This window comes from Tachysurus vachellii, chromosome 1 (genome assembly GCF_030014155.1).
Source record: "Tachysurus vachellii isolate PV-2020 chromosome 1, HZAU_Pvac_v1, whole genome shotgun sequence".
Taxonomy (NCBI): Eukaryota; Metazoa; Chordata; class Actinopteri; order Siluriformes; family Bagridae; genus Tachysurus; species Tachysurus vachellii.
Genome location: NC_083460.1, coordinates 7,148,702 through 7,167,240, shown reverse-complemented (window position 1 = coordinate 7,167,240; position 18,539 = coordinate 7,148,702). Strand labels below are relative to the sequence as shown.

The 18,539-nt window shown below is 40.2% G+C and overlaps 1 protein-coding gene across 5 annotated transcripts in view; it reads left to right on the top strand.

Annotated features, from left to right (window-relative positions):
• Window positions 1–16,830, top strand: part of LOC132846083 (microtubule cross-linking factor 1) — a 57,180-nt gene extending 40,350 nt beyond the window's left edge. For 2 of the 5 annotated variants that reach the window (XM_060870619.1, XM_060870603.1), the window contains 9 exons: window positions 1,644–1,847; window positions 1,938–2,099; window positions 4,213–4,380; window positions 5,583–5,843; window positions 6,648–6,811; window positions 6,998–7,118; window positions 7,204–7,280; window positions 7,873–9,379; window positions 14,949–16,830. In XM_060870619.1, coding sequence (XP_060726602.1) covers window positions 1,644–1,847; window positions 1,938–2,099; window positions 4,213–4,380; window positions 5,583–5,843; window positions 6,648–6,811; window positions 6,998–7,118; window positions 7,204–7,280; window positions 7,873–9,379; window positions 14,949–15,176 — 2,892 coding nt within the window. In that variant the 3' untranslated portion in view covers window positions 15,177–16,830. Of the gene's footprint in view, window positions 1–1,643; window positions 1,848–1,937; window positions 2,100–4,212; window positions 4,381–5,582; window positions 5,844–6,647; window positions 6,812–6,997; window positions 7,119–7,203; window positions 7,281–7,872; window positions 9,380–10,726; window positions 10,824–10,903; window positions 10,969–14,948 lie in introns of those variants that run through there. The other 3 variants (XM_060870638.1, XM_060870611.1, XM_060870628.1) reach the window with 3 other exon arrangements.
• Window positions 16,831–18,539: the final 1,709 nt, after the last annotated feature.

The window sequence follows — 18,539 nt, the reverse complement described above, 5'->3', positions numbered from 1 at the left end:
GGAGCCACTTTCTGCATGATTGCACATCAGACGTGATAAATCGTCCACCAGAGGGTCACTACAACATGCTCAGCTAAAGGCCTTATTTTATCTGCTTGCGTCACTTTCGATAAAGTATATAAAAGTATATAAATAATCAGCACAGTATTTAGTTCTTAATAAAACCTCTTAATAAAATTTAACAAGCACTATATTAGGAACACCAGTATACCTAATCATTCATTCATTCATCTTCTACCGCTTATCCGAACTACCTCGGGTCACGGGGAGCCTGTGCCTCTCAGGCGTCATTGGGCATCAAGGCAAGATACACCCTGGATGGAGTGCCAACCCATCGCAGGGCACACACACACTCTCATTCACTCACGCAATCACACACTACGACAATTTTCCAGAGATGCCAATGAACCTACCATGTATGTCTTTGGACTGGGGGAGGAAACTGGAGTACCCGGAGGAAACCCCCGAGGCACGGGGAGAACATGCAAACTCCACACACACAAGGTGGAGGCGGGAATCGAACCCCGACCCTGGAGGTATGAGGCAAATGTGCTAACCACTAAGCCACCGTGCCCCCTATACCTAATCATTCATGCAATTATCTTGTGGCAGCAGCATAAGTATAATATCATGTAGCTTCCAGTAATTCACACAGACTCACTAAAGCAGGAGAGTTCGAAGACCAGTTCGGTGTCCAGTTTGGTGCCCACGACAGCATCAGATCCCTCTTCTTGGCTTACTGGAGGTCTCCTGTTGTTGTTAAAGTGTTGTGTGTTTAACCACATTTGTCAAGTGATTATTTGAGTTACTATACTTGAGTTCTTATTATTGGCCTGTATCAATCTGGCCATTCTTCTCTGACGTCTTTCATTAACCACGTATTTTTAGACTAATACGTTGTACAACTCTACTGTCTCCTTCTGTTGCCACCGCACACTTATCTAAGACAGGCCATAAAATTGTGAAGAGGATGTGGTTGGATCCACATTTTTTATAAGGCTGTAAATAATCCTTAACAAAATCACATGAGAGCCAGTGGAAGCTATGATGAATGGATCCACATCATACCCCTATATAAAAGTTGCCCTTAAAACATAAGCTGAAGAACCACAAACGCATTTTCCCGTATAAGTCTGTAGGCAAACTGGAACACAATTAAATACACTAAATAGTCTTTATTAAAATGTTTTAGCCCTATTTGCTATTTTAATTGACCTTCACATGGTCAATATAACAAATTTGCTTAAAAAAAGTTAATTCACAATGTAATTATAAAGGAATGCAGCAAACGTAATCTACACAGATACAGAAACATCTCCACATATCTAAATTCTAATGAACATCAGTTCAGTTTCCATCAGTTGCATATTAGCTATTCCTGATACCTCGTCATTTAGTTTTTCTCTCTCACTCATTTTCTACCGCTTATCCGAACTACCTCGGGTCACGAGGAGCCTGTGCCTATCTCAGGCGTCATCGGGCATCAAGGCAGGATACACCCTGGACGGAGTGCCAACCCATCACAGGGCATTTAGTTTTTCTGTTTTTAGCATTTTCTGTCCTGCTGGATCAAATTGAATAAGTTCTCACACGTTTCCTTATCACCCATAAACTTTATCTCTCATCCTCACTGCCTCTTTCAGGAGGAGGATCTGAGACATCTGGAGGCACAACAAGGTCCGGAGCTGCAGGGTCTGCAGTCGCACGAGCCTGCATGGCCACAGGAAAGAGCTCTACTGCAGCAGGAAGTGCGCCTGTTCAGGCAGAATGCTATCATTGTCTACATGAAGCTGCGCTGGATCCTCATGCACTGGAGGCTCGGGCGCAGGACCGATGCAGCCGAGGAGGTATCCGATGTCAAGCTGAACGAGGACATAATATTTAGGTGGATGTTTAAATTACTGAATGCTGTCACTCTGTTTGCTCCATGTGTTCAGTATGAACGGCCGGAAAGCATCCCAGAGGCTGGTACCGTCAAGGAAAGTTCAGAAGAAGACATAGAGCGGGAGGACAAATTGTTTCCCCAGGCATTGTGGGGAGAAACCGCTGACCCTGCATCACTCTTACAGTCCTCGGATAAACTCCACTATCAGAAACAGGTACAAACATGAATTTAAAAAACAGAGTGGGTGGCATTGTAACTTGAATATGAAGTAACATAAAACAGGCACACATGACATACAGCAGTCTCACAGAACCTGACTCATTTTTATAGGCTGAATGGTGTGTTAGAAAAGGTGTAAATATAAATCTTTGTAAGTTCCTGAGCCACCAGGGCTCCAGCGTCATAACATGAAGAACGATCTAGAACACTACACTGCAGGGCTTTCCTTCTGAACATGACACATATTACATTAAATCACTAAAATGAATAAATTAATCATTTTTTCAGGTAAATAAAAGTAGGTTTAATCTTATCTTATCTTTTTTTTTTTTTTTTTTTTTTGCCAATTACAGAATTGCTGTATATTGATTCAAATTATATTTCTATAAAATAAAAGTAGTGTTATCTGGTTATCATATTTGGTTTGCATGATCTATAAACTGTCATATAAACGTTCAAGCTAAAGCTTTAGTCCGTTATTCATCACTCTTAGCTCCTTTGGTTTCGATAGCTATGGTGGTTGTTTGTTATGAGAGAAATAATACCATAATAGTAGTATGTTGTGTATAAACGTTGCATAATGATGTTTAATAGCTAATTAAATATGGACAAGATTAGATATCAAAGCGCTGAATGAATTTCTTTATATTAAGCATTTTCTTGTATGTGTATTATATCCATATTTTATGTTGATGAGTATTTTAAGAGAAGCAATGTAGCACCTCCGGTTTAGCCAAACAACTGCTAAATTATAGTATCTGTAATTCTGTCTTCTTTAGTAAGTATGGCTTCTTGGTGAGTGTGTGTAAAGCTTTGCTTTCGCATTGTATTGGATGAGCTCTTTGGCACTCTGAGCGCATGGAAGCAAATAGTTAATGGAGTGAGTCAGAGCTATCTGTGTGGGATTAGAGTGGTGTTAATTAAAACCTCAGGAGACGTACAGTTAGAAATTGTATTCTGCTTAATCTCTCAAATGTTTTCTGGCTTCAAAAGCTTTCAAGCTGAGTAGGAACGCACATAGTTTAGTCAGTGAATCATCCGTTATTAGTCATTTCCATACCATTAACATCATTTTGAAGACGCCTTTATGCAGAGCGACTTTTATTTATCCTATTGATACACCTGAGCAGCTAAGGGTTAAGGGCCTTGCTCAAAGGGTCATCGGTGTCAGCATGGTGGTGCTGGGATTAAAACTCACAACCTTTAATCAGTAGCCTAGTAAACCTGAACCACTAAACTACCACTTCCCATTTGCCTCACATGCTTTACCTGAGTGCAGACACATCAACTTTTAGATTTCTTTTTTTTTTTCTTCATTTTTTAAGGATAAAAAAGCGGGGCACGGTGGCTTAGTGGTTAGCACATTCGCCTCACACCTCCAAGGTTGGGGGTTCGATTCCCGCCTCCGCCTTGTGTGTGTGGAGTTTGCATGTTCTCCCCGTGCCTTGGGGGTTTCCTCCAGGTACTCCGGTTTCCTCCCCCGGTCCAAAGACATGCATGGTAGGTTGATTGGCATCTCTGGAAAATTGTCCGTAGTGTGTGATTGTGTGAGTGAATGAGAGTGTGTGTGTGCCCTGCGATGGGTTGGCACTCCGTCCAGGGTGTATCCCGCCTTGATGCCCGATGACGCCTGAGATAGGCACAGGCTCCCCGTGACCCGAGGTAGTTCGGATAAGCGGTAGAAAATGAGTGAGTGAGTGAGAGTTAAGGATAAAAACAAGCAGTGTCTGATTGACCAACAGGATCAGTGAAGAAAGTTGACTGCTTATTAATAATAAAAAAGAAAAAAACATGCTCTTTTTTAGACATTTACACATTTTTCAAGAAATAATAATAACAAACGTGACCTGAAGTACCAAGTATTATAGGCTGTTGAGTACAATTGAATTGAATAGAAATGGTATAAATATTGTGATGCAGCAGGTAACATTGTCACATCACAGCTTCAGGATCCTTGGTTCATTGCTGATCTTGTGTTATAATGTGGGGTTCTTGAATAATCTCATGGTTCAAGGTTCACTCTCAGAGGTTTCTCATGCCACTCAAATTGGCTACTGTAAATTACTAAGTAGTCTCTCTCTCTCTCTCTCTCTCTCTCTCTCTCTCAGGTGGGTGACAGTAGACGGGTTCTTCATGCCCTGCGTTCTCTGCTAGAGGAGTTGAGGGCAGAGCTACGGGAGGAGGCTCAGAGATGCTGTCAGTTGCAGCAGACTCTGGCCAATGAGAGAGCAGCATGGGAGATACAGCGTGCTGAGATGAGGAGTCACATTGCTCAGGTAATGACATGCCCCAAAATTGTGACATCAGGATTCAGAGCACACGCAATAATAAACAGTATGACATACACTTAGAGGTGAAATAGAAGCACATACATATTTGAGGTATGACAAACACCTGGGTTAAGGACATGTTTGTGTAGGTCATTTCACATGCTGGCTTAGTTTATCAAACATAAAATATGATTCTCTATTGTAAATCATGTCGAGTTTAATTTTAATCCAGGACAATAAGAAAAATAATAAAAAAAAGTAAATTTTTTAAAAAAAGTTACATTTTCATTTGTGAATAGATAAATATACTTGAAGCTTTGGAGTTTGTGTGTGTGTGAGTGTGTGTGAGTGTGTGTGAGTGTGTGTGAGTGTGTGTGAGTGTGTGTGTGAGTGTGAGTGTGTGTGTGTGAGTGTGTGTGAGTGTGTGTGAGAAAGAGGGAGGTAAAAAAAAACTTTTTTTAAGCTAAAATAAAAAATATTAATTACAATATTATTTTAGACATATGAGCTTTCCTCTTTTTTACGGTAAAAAAAAAAAAGTTTTATCAAAAAAAAAAGCTGTTTGTCCTTTCTACTGGTTAGTGACCTTATACAATGATTTGAAGAAAAGGGACCTAGGTAAGAACGTATTTAGATTTGATTTGAAGTTATCTATCAGCATAAAATGAGAAATCAACAGTCCATGCAGGCATAATGTTTTCTAGCAGCATCCTATGAATGAGTCACATGATATAAATGAATTCTATTTTAATAACAGATTAATAATGTATTGTTGTTATTCAGTTATTTTTCTTACAGCGTAAACATATTTAAGCACAACACATTGAACTTGTTTACTGATGTAAGGTTGCCATTAATTTCTCACTGTTAAACAACGTGACCATTTTCTCTTAGCTAAAGGTCTCTAACTGGATTAACACTCAGAGTACCAAATAACTTCAAGGATAAATCCAGGCAAAAAAAAAGGCTTAATCTGTAGTGAAAGTTAAAGATTTTTGTCACATATTTAGTCCGCTCTCTATATCTGTAAATATATATATATATATATATATATCTTTGGGATTTTCAGTGTTTCTCAATTATGGCGTATTAAAATTTTAAACTAAAAAAAAACAAAACTTGTACCTGGAGGTAAAAAAATAAATTTTGGATAACTGCATTTCTTTTACTCATGTGTGTGTTCCTCCATCTCTACCCTACCCTGGTAGCTGGAGGAGTCAAGAGGAGAAACATTTGTAGGGGGAACGGACTCCCTGTGGCAGGAGAGAGAGAGGGAGCAGGAGAGGGAGCGTGAGGAGCAGAAGAGGCTTCTAGCTGATAGCCACAGTGTGGCTCTGGAGCTGCGTTGGAAGCTGCGGCATGGCGAGCGCCGATGGACCAGAGAGAGAAGTGAACTCCTTGAGAGTTTCGAGAGGGAGCGACAGGAGCGAGACCGCAACGTACAAGACCTCCATCGCAAGATGGAGAAGGTCAGTGTTTAGATATCACAATGGGGAATCAAAAGAGTCATCTGTTAACTAGAAGCACACAAGGTCAAAAAAATGGGAAAAACTAGAAGTGGAAAGTAGAAGACATGAAAAGGGCATATATATATATATATCATTTAACACAAAATCAAGAAGTGTCTTCATGTTTATATTACAGTGTTACAATAGAAATAATATCAAGTAAATAATATTATTAATAGCAATCACTTTGCTATTTAACACATTTTAGTCCCCAACCTATACCCACTGTTATTCCTGTGCCCTCTGCACCATAAATTGTTTCTTTCTGTAGGATTGGTATAAATGGCAAAAATAAACATAAAGTCTATAATATCAAAGATGAAGACTCATTACTGAGAAAATGTAACATTTATTGAATAATAATGATAATAAGTCTGGTCTTATTTAGATGTGATAGCAGTGAATTTTAGCGTCGTTGTTTGCAGGGAAAATCAGAAATCAAACGAAATAACTACTGATGGTGAAATTCAATAAGCAGTGAATATTTTTTGCCAACAGGACAAATGTCATCGTCATAGTATAGAAAGAAGGAATGTTTTAGATTCTTCTCAAAAACACCTGGATCTTAATAAGCTCACTGCTTTAGTGTATAGAGAAGATGTTGTATTATTCTCGTTTGTTCCATAAGAGTTCTTTGAGTAATTTCATGTTTTGTAACTTTTTCTGAAATGAAATTCCACAAATTTGTAAATCTGGCAACCTGTCTGTACTCTTCTTTGTTTCTTCTCGTCTCTTTTGCCCGCCCACATTCCTACTCTCATACAGATACAGAGGGAAATACCTCTCCATCACTCTGAAGGAGGGACACCGCGTGTCTTCTCCCCTCAGGACAGTCCCTGTAAAGCCCCCAGATCTCCACGCTCCCCTCGTGGAGCTCACTGTGCTGTGTCTCGTTCTCACTCGGATTCGGAGGCCACGCTGGAAGAGAAGTACACACATTATCACATTTCCTTGATACAGACCTAGATATAGTACATCACACCTTGTGTTTACCTTATTTATTAAGAGTACACTATTAAGAGTACAGTTGATGAAATAGTACTAAGTATGATGAATATGGCATGTTTAGTTATATGGAAATTAAGCTATTGGCTACTCTTGTTTTACTCTGTAAGAAGAGCAAGACCCAGTGAGAGCCTCTTCTTGGATGCTCTGTCTCTGGATCCACCAAACGAGGCAGAGGTTCCACTGTCATCCAGGCTGGACAGTGAAAAGAGGTTCCCATGTCTCAATCAAGTAAGACATGACCACTGCCTTCACTGATGATGAGCATGCTTGTGTGTACATGTGAGTAAACATGGGTTTTGTGTATGTGTTACAGGCACTTAATGAGATCTCAGAAAGAGCAGATCCTGTACTCTATCCTGAGGAAGATATGAGCAGTGGAAACCTCCTAAGGTACCTCGGGTTTGTGAATGAGATTTAGATGTTGATATAGCATTGATTAACAGCATTAAGACTGTTGAAAGTCCTAATTTGGATGATAATTCATACACTTGTGTGTAGGTAATCTGTACAGAAATCCGAGTCTACATTAAGGACATAAAGACCACAGTCAGACCACACAACATTTTTTCCAATCTTCAACTGGCCAGATTTATTTGGCCCATGTCCTTTGTAGCCTCAGATTTCTTGCTGACCGGAGTGAAACTTGACAAAGCTGTTGTACATGCTAAGATACTTTTCTGCTCACCGCGGTTGTTATCGTCCTTTCAGCTCAATCCGGTCTGCCAGTTCTCTTCTGACTTCTGTCATGAGCAAAGTACTTCTGCCCACAGAACTGACATTGATAGGGTTGTTTTTTTTTCTTCACACCATTCTGTAAGACTTTTGTATGTGAAAATGCCAGATCAGCAGTTTTTAAAATCATCTACACACTAGTTTTAATGGGTGTTGCAATTTTATACTAATGGACTATTTTAACACACTACATTAAAAAGATATAGTATGTTTGGGAGTAGCTAATGTAACCTTGTAACTGGTTCCACAGGGCCAAATCAGTCTGCTCTATGAATGACTTCCTGCGTTTGATGGACAGCTCCCCCTTCCTGCCAGACAAGAGCAAATCAGGTGAAGGCGGGCAGGATGATGTGACTCCCCCCCTATCTCCTGATGACCTCAAATATATTGAGGAGTTTAATAGCAAGGGCTGGGATCTCTCTAAATCCCCACTGTCTTCCTGCCCAATCCCAGGCCCTGTGCTACCCCCTCAGGTAGTGGAGGCATGGGCAGATACACACAGACCTGTCCTATCTTCATCAGAAGCATTTCAGCCAGCCGCCTGGTACTTGACCACCAGTGCCACACTAACTACCAATACCACAAGCAGCCTGGAGCAGTGTCAGCGTCTGGCTGCAAGAGGCTCCCCAGTGCCTGACCACTTTGGCGTGCGTGTTCTCCACAGCCCCACTAGGGCAGAGAGATTAAGCCCAGTATCATCAGATCAGGAGTACGCATTCTCCAGGGGGAGCAAAGAAAACGAAGGGGAGGACATTTTTGGTGGAAGGTGGCCATGTGAACTGAGACATTTGGAAGGTGGTGAGAATACACCTCTGTGCACAGCAATGGGTTACACATCCTCACTTGAGCTAGAATTGTCTCGGAATCTTAGTGACGACATGAAAGAAGTTGCGTTTTCCGTACGGAATGCCATCCGCTCCAGCACAGTGACCGGAAGCAGTCCGCCGGACCATCAAATGCGTGATGCAGCATGCCAGACCAATGGCTCAATAACACGTGGCACTCAGACCACACAAGGTGTGAATGTGGCACTGCAGACATTCATCAGCAGCCCTCGCCGCTGCCTCACTCCCGTTTCATCTCCCTCACGTAGCCTCAGGAAGGCACAGTACTCACCTGCCACACAGGCCAAGTTTGAAAGGTCATGTTGCTCACCAAAATACGGATCACCCAAGCTCCAGCGCAAGCCCTCGTGTATCAATTCTACACAAGGAAAATCTGAACCCCCTGCCAATGCATCCAGAGCTCCAACGCCCACTTCTCAGTCTTTGAAGGGCAACAGTGAATCAGCATGGGCGCGTTCCACCACCACCCGAGACAGCCCCGTCCACACCACCATCAACGATGGCCTCTCCAGCCTCTTCAACATCATTGACCATACCCCAGTAAACTATGACCAGGCTCAGAAGTTCAATAAGTCACCCAGCCGCTCCAGGCCCAGTGAAAGTGGGCCTGCAGGTGTTTCTGACCCTAAAGCAGCCAATTTTGGAGCACCACAGGACCCAGCTAGGCCGTCCAGGGGTCGTTCACCAAGCCCAATCCAGCTCATAGTGGAATTACAGGGTGACAAGAACCCAGAAATGATTAGCATCAGGCAAGACTTGTCAGCTCCACCTGGTTACACGATAGCAGAGAATGCAGCGCGTATATTAAATAAGAAACTGTTGGAGCAGGGCTTCAGGGAGGAGAAGAAACAAGGTACAGCCATTGCAGCACAGAGCAAAACAGGAGAAGTGGACAAAGCTGGATGTATTGAGGTAAACCTGAAAAGTTCTTAAACATATAGATACAAATTGTTTTATTTTCCCTTTGTTGAATACATACTGCAGGAAATTAGGAATTTTTTAAGCACTATACGTGTGAAAATGCCAGCGATTTGTAGTTCAGCTAGTGTCTGGTTTGGTCTCATCATGCATATGGTGAACACAGAGAATATTTAATTAATCGATACTGCATGCGTTTGTGTGCCTCTGGCTAGAAAGCATGGGACAGAAATGCTGTGCTGCAGCTTATTAATTAACAAAATCTGCTGCTTAATATTTTCTTTTATGGTCTCATGCTCAGCTCTACACAGCTGCAGAATTTTGTAGCTACTGTCTACTGTTGGCATCGATGGCTAAAAATACTGTCCATTTGGATGACTAACATACTGAGTGAATGTAAGGAATGTCTGTCAACAATGTCATAGACTCACAGCATTTATGAAGCTCAAGGCTTTGTCGGGATCACACAAATGTATAGTAAACTGGTAAAGGGTTTATGAATTGAACATTCTTATGCAACCATTGAAAAAAAGCAAGTGATAACCACTGGAGGTCTTTGATTTACAGTAGTGTGTTGTTGGTTTAATCTATTTATTCAAGCTGTAAGCAAGATAATCACACTTTTGCAACAAGAAACAGGCTACAAGAAAATGTACAAATTTGTTCATATGCAGTGTCAGTCAAATGACCCTTTTCTATCAGGTTATATTTAGTGGTAAAAAAGTAATCTAAATGGCTAAATAGCTAATTAACATTTAGCAAACCATTTAGTTTTGGTGTCGTTTGAGTTCCTAAGGCTGTGACTTTTGTTTATAGAATTATCATCATACACAAGGCTCAATATACAGTATACCCAGATCATATAAGAAACTAAAGAGCAGTTGAAAGTGCAAGTGCCTTTAGAGGTAGTGTGTATGTTTAGCTAACTGCTGAGGGCTAACCGTTACCACATATAACACCAATACAAAGTCTTTTTTTTTTTAGGTAGATATCTGAAGCTTTATATATGTACATAGAAACACTTTTTTATATTCTGTCAGAGTTCCAGAATCATATGTTTCGGGCCATATTTGGAGGGGAATGTCACACATGCTAAAGTGCTGAAAGCTTGTCTGAGGAAATGGTAAAAAAAAAGCAAGAAAATTTGCCTGGATTAAGCTAGTTGAAAATGCTAACCTCCTTACCACCATGAAAGCAACACAGATATTTGCTAAAACATTTCAGTACAATAAAACATGTGGAGTTTATAAATACTGTGGTATACAGTATACTCAGTATGTTTCTTCTCTGAATGGACAGTGAGGATGGTCATGCCAAAACCCCCCCTCACCCCTTTTACAGGTCTCACATCAAGAGGAGTGGACTTCCTGTAGCCTGCAGTGATGTTTCTCTTGGAGCCTTATCACACAGGCTGTTGTTTTTTTTTTTTTTTTTTGCCAACATCTCCTGTATCTTGTGAGATTGTATTTTTGTTCTGATTAGTGTTTTGCCCTGTCTCCCTCTCCGGACTGTCTCCAGAACCACACTGTCTTACTCACTGCTCCCTGGGGACTATAATGCTGCTTGCACACATGAGCTGTCCTGTAAGTTCCTCTTCTATGACGTTTAACCTCAGAGCGACCTCACCGTGCCGTGTCCGACTGTGTTTATTGGATCTCTATAGCACTGCATGCCACATCATTCTCACAAAGAAAAGATTTTGGCCGTCAGGTGTTGTGGGTTATATGCTGTGTTAATTTTTCTCCACTTTTCAACGTTGTGGTGTAGGTGTGAGCATGCATATCATTTTCTGATTAAAGAATTCCATCAGTAACTAAAAAGGTTCATCTAAAAAGCTAGTAGCATATAGATTATATATATATATTTATATATATATATATATATATATATATATATATATATATATATATATATATATAAAATAAAGCTCTCAGGTGTAGTAGACATAAGTGACATGGATGCCACTTTATATGGCATGATATATATACACTTCCAGGGCACAATGCTAGCTTTTTGGATGTTGTGGATATTATCATAGACAATTAAAATGACCCCATTGTGTTTCCACTAGGTTCTGCTATGCGTCTTGTGTGTATGATGTCGTCCTCCTTCATTTCTATGCTTTCCTTACCTCTTTTACAGTTCTTGCAGTGGAGGCCATATTAAGTGGCGAACTGTTTTCATGCCTACATAAATGACCTCCTCGAGGACTACACACTAACAGTTTCTGCTCTTTTTTTTTCTTTTCCTGCTCTCCATGTTGTGTTAACAGACATTGAAACTGTGTGTATCATGGCTGCATGCTAATAACAGATTCTGTGAAGGAAAAAAAATTAGAAAAGCATGAATTCCATACTGATTCAGGCTAGTTTATGCTAACTGACTAGCAAAAGCATTCTAGTTTTGCTGGTGCTGCTAGCATGGTCATTGTGGATTTTACAGGAAGGTTATTTATACTGTAAGTAACACATTTAGTGCAAGTAGCGGACTGACAGCTTGCTCCTAACTCACATTTTAACTCACATTTTATGATAGGAGAGCTACTCTTGGGAGACTAATTCGTTGGCTGTAGTGTGCTTATAACGTGTAATGTTGATTAGCATTATGGTGCATCTGTTCAGTATCAGAACTAAAACGACTTCATGTGATATTCCGGTTTTAAGTGTCATTTGTGTGATTTAAGGTGACGTAATTATATTATATGTTTAAATTTATCAAGAATAAATCAATGCTTTTTTGTGTTATTTTTAATGCTACAATCTCTGATGGCACAATTTGAAAATACCCTCATTCTTAATAAAGTAGCTAGCTGAATAATTGCTAGTAAACCAGCTAACACTTCACGGCTCAGAGAACAACATGAGGTGGATTCCAGCATCCATGTCTCAGTCTACATTTTGATATTCGTAGTAATTTATTTAAACAGCCACGATTTTTTTTTTTTTTCAGCACAAGCATTAGCTACGTTTGTCCCTTCTTGCTAGCTGCTAGCCTGCATTTGTCTCAGGTAGACACAAGGATTTTTAGTAGCTGTCATTTTCAGTGTCATGCAGCAGTATGCTATTTATCAGTAATGAAACATTATAAAAAGACAACAATGAAAAAAACTATGTTGTTTTTTCAATAACTTAATGATAGAAAGGTTCTGCAGTTAAAATGATTGGCATCCAAACTGAGCACGAATGTGAATCCTTTTTAAAATGTAGAATGATGACTTATTAGAAAATTGCTACAGTGCAAAGCTAGAGTACCTTCCAGAATTATTGGCACCCTTAATGAAAATGAACTAAAATGTATAAATATATAAAATAGCTCAACCATACAGGAGGGTTTTTTTTTTGTTTGTTTTCTGATTTCAAAATGATCAGCATATTTAACATTTAAATTTTATAAAGCCTGCCTTAGAAAGGAATAACAGCACTGCTGTGGAAAGCCTCTTTTTGTTAGAAACACCGAGAGTAGTGGGAAAGCTTTTAAACTCATTTACATTCGGTGATTCGTGCACATGGACTTCTCGCTTCAATTCACACCACAGAATTTCTGAAAGGTTCAAATATAGTTTTTTTTAACTATTTCTGTGTTTATTTGGAACCAGGACAACCAGGGTTTTGGTTAAAATATCCTGGTGGCTTGGAATACTTCATAATGCCATCAGTCTTCACAAAAGTACTGAAGCCTTCAGCCACAAAACAGCAGTAAAGCACCACTGCTTCACCTACATATTTTACAGTGGCGTATCAGGTGCTTAATCCTCTTAGTTCTGTAAGTGGTGAGGTTGAGCCTCTATGGATCGGACTTGTTTGTCCCGCATTTATCACAGCTTTTTGATCAGACTAATATCTGAGGAATTTGTGGGCTGAGCTAATAATTTGTCATCTTTGTCACATTCCTTAAACCTTTACTGAACATTTTTTGTAGTGTGGCAGGAAGCATTATCCTGCTGAAAGAGGCCTCTACCATTGGGAAATGCCACTGCCATGAAGGGGTGAATTTGGCCAAAGTAACATCCACATGAATGTCAGGATCTGATCGTCTTCTGACATGATCACATCACATTTTGTTTCTAATGGCCTTGGTAAAGTTTTTTCTAAGATGCTTTTAGGAAGGAGCGGGTCTCTTGCTTTTCCTCCAAACAGCTTGTTGTTCTGAAGCTCGGTGGTTAAGATGTTGGACTGCTGATCAGAAGGTCCTGAGTTCAACCCTAGAACCATCGCCAATGTGCCCTTGAGTAAGGCCCTTTAACCCTCAGCTACCCAGGTCTATAAAAGATATAAATGCAAGAGAAAATTATTTCAAAACTTTACATAGGAATCAAATAAACTGTGCAATCTTTCTTTCTTTTTTCCCTCCTGTACCTTCTGTGTTACTATATTTGGAGGCAATACAATTCCAATTCCTGACAAAGTTCCAGCTGTTTCTGTCACGTGAAACTTTTTGCCAGTGGCCGTAATTGTGATGAATGATTTCTTTAACTGCCTTGTGTCAATCAACAGCCATCTCACACTGGATATTTTTTCTCACATCTTCATGGTAATCGATGACAAATTGATTGACATTGTGTTTTCATTCATTATGTGGGGAGGGCTGTCAATCCTCTTGGCACATATAGCTTTGAGGATACTTGTAGTAGTTCTACAGAGAATTCTTTTGTGGTTTAATTCCTGCATGTATTGTTTTGATTTATATAATAATTTTTCCTCATTTTTATCAAGGGTGCAAATAATACTGTAGGGTGCTGTTATATTCTGAATCAGCCATCCAGGAGGAGAAAAAAAAGGGTTTAAACCTCACCGTATACTGACACAATATTATGACAGATGCAGCATGTATGTTAGATTTTACATGAACAATTTATAACAAAAAGAAAAAATATAATAAGTTGTGTGTCATCAGTCTCCCAAGTGCACAGGAGTTATTAATTCTGTGTCAGCCGCTACAGTGTCAGTCTCATCTCGGCTAACGATCTGCTCCGACACACTTTATCAGGTCAGATGAAGTGTCTCTCTCTTTCTGCTGTTTATTTTTAGCGGAACTAATTTGGGTTGTTTATTATATCTTTCCATCTTTCATACGAAACGCGGACCGAGGAAATGCTGTAATAAACAGAGAGGCGTTAGAGTAACAAATGATGAGTGTCTTTAGCTGGAACTGGATTTTCTGACATGAATGTTCAGAAATAATTTAAATTATGATGCTATTTTTGTGGTTTTGGTTCATATATTTATAGATAATAACATTAGATTGAAGAGTCTTGAGTGGGGCTGCATTATGTGGTAGGGGTAAAAAGTATATGGCAATTATATTGCTATTTAAACGTACGTAATGTGATTTAAATGAGATTGGCAAACCTGTGATGTATCACATTGAAAGACTAACCTGCATTAATTGTGCCACAATCTAATTGCTTTAATTGCCGCAATTTATCAAAACACCAAAAAATAACACTCACTGCAATCTCATTTGCATATTACAAGTGATAATAGAATTGCAAAGTCCTGCTCTTGAGCTATTTTTCCAATATAAACGATTTAAATGTGTGTATATTCATGTGTTCTTACTGAAGGACCTCCCCCGATCACCAGTAGCCCCGCCCCTGGACTGCTGTTTCCTGCGCCCAGCGCGTCCTGCCAATCGCCGTCCTCCCTCTCGCTGGGCTGCGAGCTCTCCTTCTTCTTCACCCAACTACAGAGACCACACCGATAGGTTCCGCTTCCCCTCACCAGTCAGACCTGCTGAAATGATCCTAGAGACAGAGGAGTCCAGTCAGGAACTACCTCAGCTCCCACCCTGAGGACATCCTGCACCAGCCAAGCTTGCTCACTGTCCTCCTCTCCTCACCTCTCCTCTCCTCTCCTTTCCTCTCCTCACCTCTCCTCACCTCTCCTACAATTACCTTTAGACTTGTAGACATTGATTGTCTCTCCTTCAGGTCTATTATCTTCTCTCTGTCTCCTCTAGCATTCTTTTCTTTTTTTTTCTTCCCATCCCCTCCAGTATCTTTTCTCATCTCCTTACTCCCTATTTTTCTCTTCTCTCCTACTCATGATCCTCTCGTCTTCTTATTTCTTCCACTTTCCACCATCTTTCTTTTCTCCTCACCTTCTTTGACTTGCTTCTTTCCACCTTATCTCTTCACCTTTCCTGTCCATCCCGTCTTCCTGATCATCTCCTCTGATCCTCTACCTCTCCTCCTCATCATCCTCTGCCTCTCCTCATTCACTCTCAATCCCTCTCCATTTGTCTCTTCCTTCTTCCCCTTCCCTCTTACAAACCTCTTCCCGCCCTTTTCTTTTTTCCCTTCTTATCTTCTTTCTCTCCTTCTCCGTGTGTTATCCTTTAATCCAGCCTGACCACACAAGCACCAACAGGGTGTTGGAACATTCTAGACCTTCTCACACCCTTCACATCCTCAACACAGGGGATGAGAGAAGGACGCAGTTACTCGAGCACCAGCCAACAAGCAACAACCTTCTAGTACTTTCTGTGAGAATTCAAGTACCTTGAATGTACTGAAGCCAAGCAACACAACCTACTCCATCAGAGGTGCCTAAACACACTTGATATCTCAATGGTCCCATATACGTGTGTCTCTGTGTATATGCAATATGTATGAATTTCTATGTGTTTGGTCAGATTCTGTTTTTTTCTTATATCCTGGGGAAAATGGTGACATCGTTTTGTCTAAATGTTTACATGTTGTTCATTTTTTGGCTTTTTCTTTTAAGATTTCTTTATCTCTCATGTACATATACTTGATCAAATTATTTTCTTATTTTTTAGTGTGATAGTTTTGTTTGGTTTTGTTTTTGTTTTGCTTGTGGCTTCAATTTAATTGAGTTCAAAGACGTTTAATTTAATTGTGTTTAACAAAAGAAAATGCGGCAGAAGAACAGAATCCTGAGTCAGGGAAACACGAAACATGATGTCAACAACACTGATGTATTTATTACTCCAGATGTACAACTGAATGTTTAATGCACCACAACAGGAAGGAAACTGGCAACTGATTATCCTTATGCATATTTTCCTGCATAATTTGATCTGCATGCCTTTTAAACCCTAGCACTTTAGTGCATGATATTAAATGCTGTTGTACCTTGTGCTATATCTCTATAATATAAGACAGCCCTATATATATATATATATACACACACTTACACACACACACGTGCACACACAAACACACACTCACCCAACCCACTGTCCACGGTCTGTACTTTTATTGGCATTAAATTTACAAGTTAGACCACTTTTTAAGTCGCTTATTGTACTTATTGCCCTGTCTTTGTATAGCCGTTATTATTATATTTAAATTCTTTCTTTATTTTAAAGGATAAAATGGGTTTGAAAAAAAATGTAGAATGTTTTAAATTAAGTCAGTGTCTAAAGTCTAATGATATAAAGTCTGTTTAATTGTTAATAAAATGAATGTGTATTTACAGAAATTACCTGACTGGTGTGTGTGTGTGTGTGTGTCTGTCTGTCTGTGTGTGTCTGTGTGTGTCTGTGTGCGTCTGTGCATGCGTGAGAGAAAGAGAGAGAGGTAAACAAAAAACTTTTTTAATCCAAACATTTTAACTTTTGTATGAAAATATTGCCTCAAGTTGGTTAGGTAAAACAAAAATAAATATAGCTGCAAGCAGCGATGAAGGGCCTTCGCACGTTTTTTCATCGCTATACGGTGCCTTCCAGAAAACAATGCACAGTGGGCAAGTGCATCAAGTGGGTAAATATCAGCGGACTATTTTATGTTGTTACTGACCCATTTGGGGACTGTAGGTAAATGAAACCCCACATTTTAGACAAACGGGGGCGTTAGTGAGCCACTTAAGAGACACACCTTTGTCTGACCTTTTTGTTCACACTTAACAGCCGACAAATGTGATGTATGTGTCAAATTTCAAGTTAATCTAAGCACGCCAAAAGCCTTAAATATGCCTGAAATAAAAGTAAACTTTGACACGATGCCATGGCAACAGTGTTTGAGATATCAAAAATCCGTTCGCAATTTCGCATCTCCAATATCTCTGCGTCATGGAGGCCAAGTCTGGTCTCAATTGCATGAATCCCCTAGGAGGAGTATTTAAAAGTTTATCGCATGCAGCTGACAAAAAATCCACCTTTGTGACTGACACACTTCCTGGGGCCTGTTGGTGGCGCTATACCCGGGACTCACAATAAGCACATCGATGCGATCGGAATCCTTGGCCGAACATACACACCGCGTGTCATCACAATAAGACATTTTTTGCTTTAGATATTAGACACTTTCTGTTTCTCTGAATTCGCCATAAGTTTGTCGCCTCGCCATGGCAGCACCGTTTGAGATATCAAAAATCCCTTCGCAATTTAGCAAGTGCAATGTCAGGGCATCATGTTCACAACGTTTGATGTCAATCGCATGAATTCCCTAGGAGGAGTATTTAAAAGTTCACCGCATGCACTTATAAAACAATCCAAAATGGCCGACTTCCTGTTGGGCGGAGCTCATAGTTTAGAGCGCGAAAGTTGTTCGGGTCGATGAGATCTATATGCGTACCAACTCTCGTACATGTGCGTACATAATTGCCCGATCTGTGCACCAATGTTTGTTTTTGTTGCGCTGCGATGCGATCGGAATCCTTGGCCGAACATACACACCGCGTGTCATCCCAATAAGACATTTTTTGCTTTAGATATTAGACATTTCCTGTTTCTCTGAATTCGCCATAACTTAGTCGCCTCGCCATGGCAACACCGTACGAGATATCAAAAATCCCTTCGCAATTTAGCAAGTGCAATGTCTCTGCATCATGTTGACCACTTTTGGTGTCAATCGCATGAATTCCCTAGGAGGAGTATATAAAAGTTCACCACATGCAACTGTTGTGACTGACACACTTCCTGGTGCCTGTCGGTGGCGCTATGTCCGAGATTCACAATAAGCACATAGATGCGATCGGAATCCTTGGCCGAACATACACACCGCGTGTCATCCCAATAAGACATTTTTTGCTTTAGATATTGGACACTTCCTGTTTCTCTGAATTTGCCATAACTTTGTCGCCTCGCCATGGCAGCACCGTTCGAGATATCAAAAATCCCTTCGCAATTTAGCAAGTGCAATGTCTCGGCATCATGTTCACAACGTTTGATGTCAATCGCATGAATTCCC